This window comes from Octopus bimaculoides, chromosome 9 (genome assembly GCF_001194135.2).
Source record: "Octopus bimaculoides isolate UCB-OBI-ISO-001 chromosome 9, ASM119413v2, whole genome shotgun sequence".
Classification (NCBI taxonomy): Eukaryota; Metazoa; Mollusca; class Cephalopoda; order Octopoda; family Octopodidae; genus Octopus; species Octopus bimaculoides.
Genome location: NC_068989.1, coordinates 22,013,056 through 22,016,532, shown reverse-complemented (window position 1 = coordinate 22,016,532; position 3,477 = coordinate 22,013,056). Strand labels below are relative to the sequence as shown.

At 33.9% G+C, this 3,477-nt stretch overlaps 1 protein-coding gene across 1 annotated transcript in view; it reads right to left on the bottom strand.

Moving 5' to 3' along the window:
- Positions 1–3,477, bottom strand: part of LOC106868019 (transient receptor potential cation channel subfamily A member 1) — a 143,923-nt gene that overhangs the window by 61,931 nt on the left and 78,515 nt on the right. The window contains exon 7 of the mRNA XM_052970331.1: positions 1,893–1,990. Coding sequence (XP_052826291.1) covers positions 1,893–1,990 — 98 coding nt within the window. The remainder of the gene's footprint in view (positions 1–1,892; positions 1,991–3,477) is intronic.

Here is a 3,477-nt window from a genome sequence, read left to right as displayed (position 1 = left end):
TGGGCCCCACCTGCAAGGTCATGCGCTGTTTATCTTGATATGAGATCACTATGTCGCACATATATGGTTGTGATGCATGTGCCTGGTGTATCCTTATCAGACGGGTATTCATGATGGGTATACAGGGCTTCGTATATTTTTACCCCATGATAAAAACTGATGGGAACACAAATCACTTCAAGTACTTGAAAATGATCACATCTCACTCCTCTGGAACTTCACCATTCAAACTGACAGAAAGATAGATGCGAATAGGCCAGACATTATATTGAAAGACTTCAGACAAAGATCATGCCTTCTCATTGATATAACTGTCCCAATCGGCATAAATGTATTTGTCAAGACCTACCAGAAACTGAGCAAGTATAAAGATCTTGAAATAGAAATTGGCAAAATGTGGAACCTCAAGACTAAAACACTGCCTGTTGTCATAGGTGCCCTATGAATGATAGCAAAAGAGACCGATTGCTACCTAGCTCAAATATCAGGAAACCCTAAAATGGCAGAAATTTAAAAAATAGTGCTCATGGGAACTGCCCACATCCTACGTAAAATACTGTCTATGTAATCTCAAATTTTAAAACAAACTCATAATTTTCTTGTTTTCTTAAACATTCTCTAGAATAATACTATGTGCAAAACCAAATATTTGACACCCTAGGCATAACACCAACATGAACTTCTAACTTGTCTCTTAAGGTCTCTGGGTGAGACTTGGAGTTAACTTGTACAAATACAAAGCTAAAATCACACGTATAATAATAATAACAACAACAACAACAACAACAACAATAATAATAATAATAATAATAATAATAATAATAATAATAATAATAATAATAATAATAATAATAATTATAACGTTAATTTACCCGACATAATTCTTAAAGAGAGAAGAAAATACTTGCAGACTAATAGCTATAGGTGTTCCTACTGATACAAATATATATGTAAAGAATTTGGTAAACTTAGTTTAAGGACCTGGAAACTGAAAATCAAAAGATGCGGAAACTTAAAGCAAAACCTGTTCCTATTATTATAGGTGCACTAAGTATGATAAAAAAGAAAACGGATGCCAGAAACATTTAGACAACATCCCAAGAGAACCATATCTCACAGAAATCCAAAAGATTATGCTGACAAGTACTGCCTACATCCTTAATAAAACCCTATCGGTTTAAATGTCTGTGGCAGTATTTCTCTACCGCCCTCGCCAATTCCGCTCACCAAGGTTTCAATTATATTTCAACATTTCTTGAGCTTTGCTTGCCCTAGGGCGCTGGGTGTCTCCCGTCAAGCGAATGCATCAAACATGCAGATTAAAAGTATAAAACGTAATATAAATAAAATGTCAAATGTTTTGGTGCGTGACTTTTGGCTCACCCTCTAATTAAAATAATGGAGGCAAACAGATACACACGCACGCGTGCGCTCATATGCATGATGTATATAAAACAGGGTTCGCAGAAAGTGGTGGTAGTCTGCGATGGTAACAATTATATTTAAAGTTTAAGATTTGAATAAAATGTGTATGCTATGTGGAGAAGAGGTATAGGGTGTTTCGACTTTTTTCCTGTTAGGAAAAGAGAAGGGAGAAGGCAGAGAGAGGCGGAGGAGAAAGAGAAGGCGACAAGGAGAAAGAGACAGGGAGATAAGCCAACGGGAAGAGAAAGGCTGTTTTGTGAAAATCTTTGCAAGTGTGTTTTAAACATTTTAGTGTTTGGCGCAAAAATAGTTAACTACGGTGTTTACAAAAAAGCACGTGCACGTGCATTCACACATACTCTCCCTCTCTGTTTCCCATCTCACTCCTCTCCCCTTCCCCACATGTATGATAGGAAACATCTGGATTAATAAGATCGGAACTGATTAGAAGTGTAAAATACATTTACCTCTAAAAACCCACTCCGAACGGCAGAATGCAATGGTACATTATTATCTTTATCTGCATAGGTGAGTACTTTGTTCAGGTCTTTCCCTTGGGCTGATACTGTAATAATAATAATAATAATAATAATAATAATAATAATAATAATAATAATAATAATAATAATAATTATTATTATTATTATTATTATTATTATTATTATTATTATAAAAATAATAATAATGATGATGATAATGATGATGATGATGAGGATGCACCACCCAAAATCTGACATATACAACGTATCGAAGGTGGTAGAGGCCTTATACAGCTAGAAAACTATTACAAAATAACCACCATAGCACTACAAAAATACTTCAGAAGCACGAAAAACTAATACAATGATTTTGGAAAACATAACATCACTCTGAAACTTGCTCTTGAGCCTCACTTAGTTGATGTATCAGAGGCTCCCAAAGAGTTACAAATGGAGCTTATGGAAATGTCTGAAGATAATATCTTGAAATCTCTGTTTGACAAGAAAGAAAATCCCATCGAAATTTGGAAAAATGCGGTAGAATATCCTCGTCTTCGTGAGCATGCACGCTGACTAATTTCCTGCTTTTCTTCAATGTACAGTTGTGAATCCACATTCTCGTACTTGACGCAAATCCAAGAATTCTCTGAGAATGCAATTGACAGATGAGCATTTGCAGGACCAATTGAAAACCTGATATCAAAATGTTTTCTCAAAAATAAAAAAAAAAGCCAATTCAAAGAAGTCATTAATTTGTATAAAAAATACTTACTTGCCTAAATTAAATATTTGGAAATGTTATATTCTCGATGTTCATGAGCAATCTTTTTTATAAGATTATTATTCATGTACTTATTACTTGTATACAATGTGCCTGCTCACTTAAATAAAATATTTGAAAAGTCATGCTTTCGATTTCTACTCACGTGTCTTTCTTTTATTAAATTACTAATAAATTACTTAGGAGATAAAATAACTAAAAAATAAAAAAAAAGATTTTGTTCAATGCGGCCTCTATGAGGGATGATGAATTGTAGGGTGGCCTTCATGCACAAAAAGGTTCCCCATCGCTGCTTTAGAGTATACTTATTTATGTGCAGCAGGTGATTTATGTCGCTACTTTGAATAATAAAGTTAAATATAAATATAAATGGTACATGAGACCTAGCAAGTCATATATTCTCATTGGTCACTTCAGGTCACGTAGTATTGATGTAGATTGTTATCGGTATGTGATTAAATAATGTTTGGGAAGTGGATTTCTAATGTACATTTCCATCCAGAAGTCATCTTGATTTTATATGAAAATGTGCCCAAATGAGATGTTCTAGAATGAAGCAACTCTACTTTTTATTATGCAGGCATGTTGTACATGTTTTATCTCTGCTGTTTTAAACCTCTGAATCAGCCTCATTTTAAACCTCTGAACCATGTATGAATATGCATATATATACGCTAATATCGTACAGTGAGAATGAGCGCTAATTACTTTTCCATGAATTTAGTAAAGGAATTTGTGTTAACCCACAAATAAAGTACACACACACGTGTGTATATATATATATATATATAT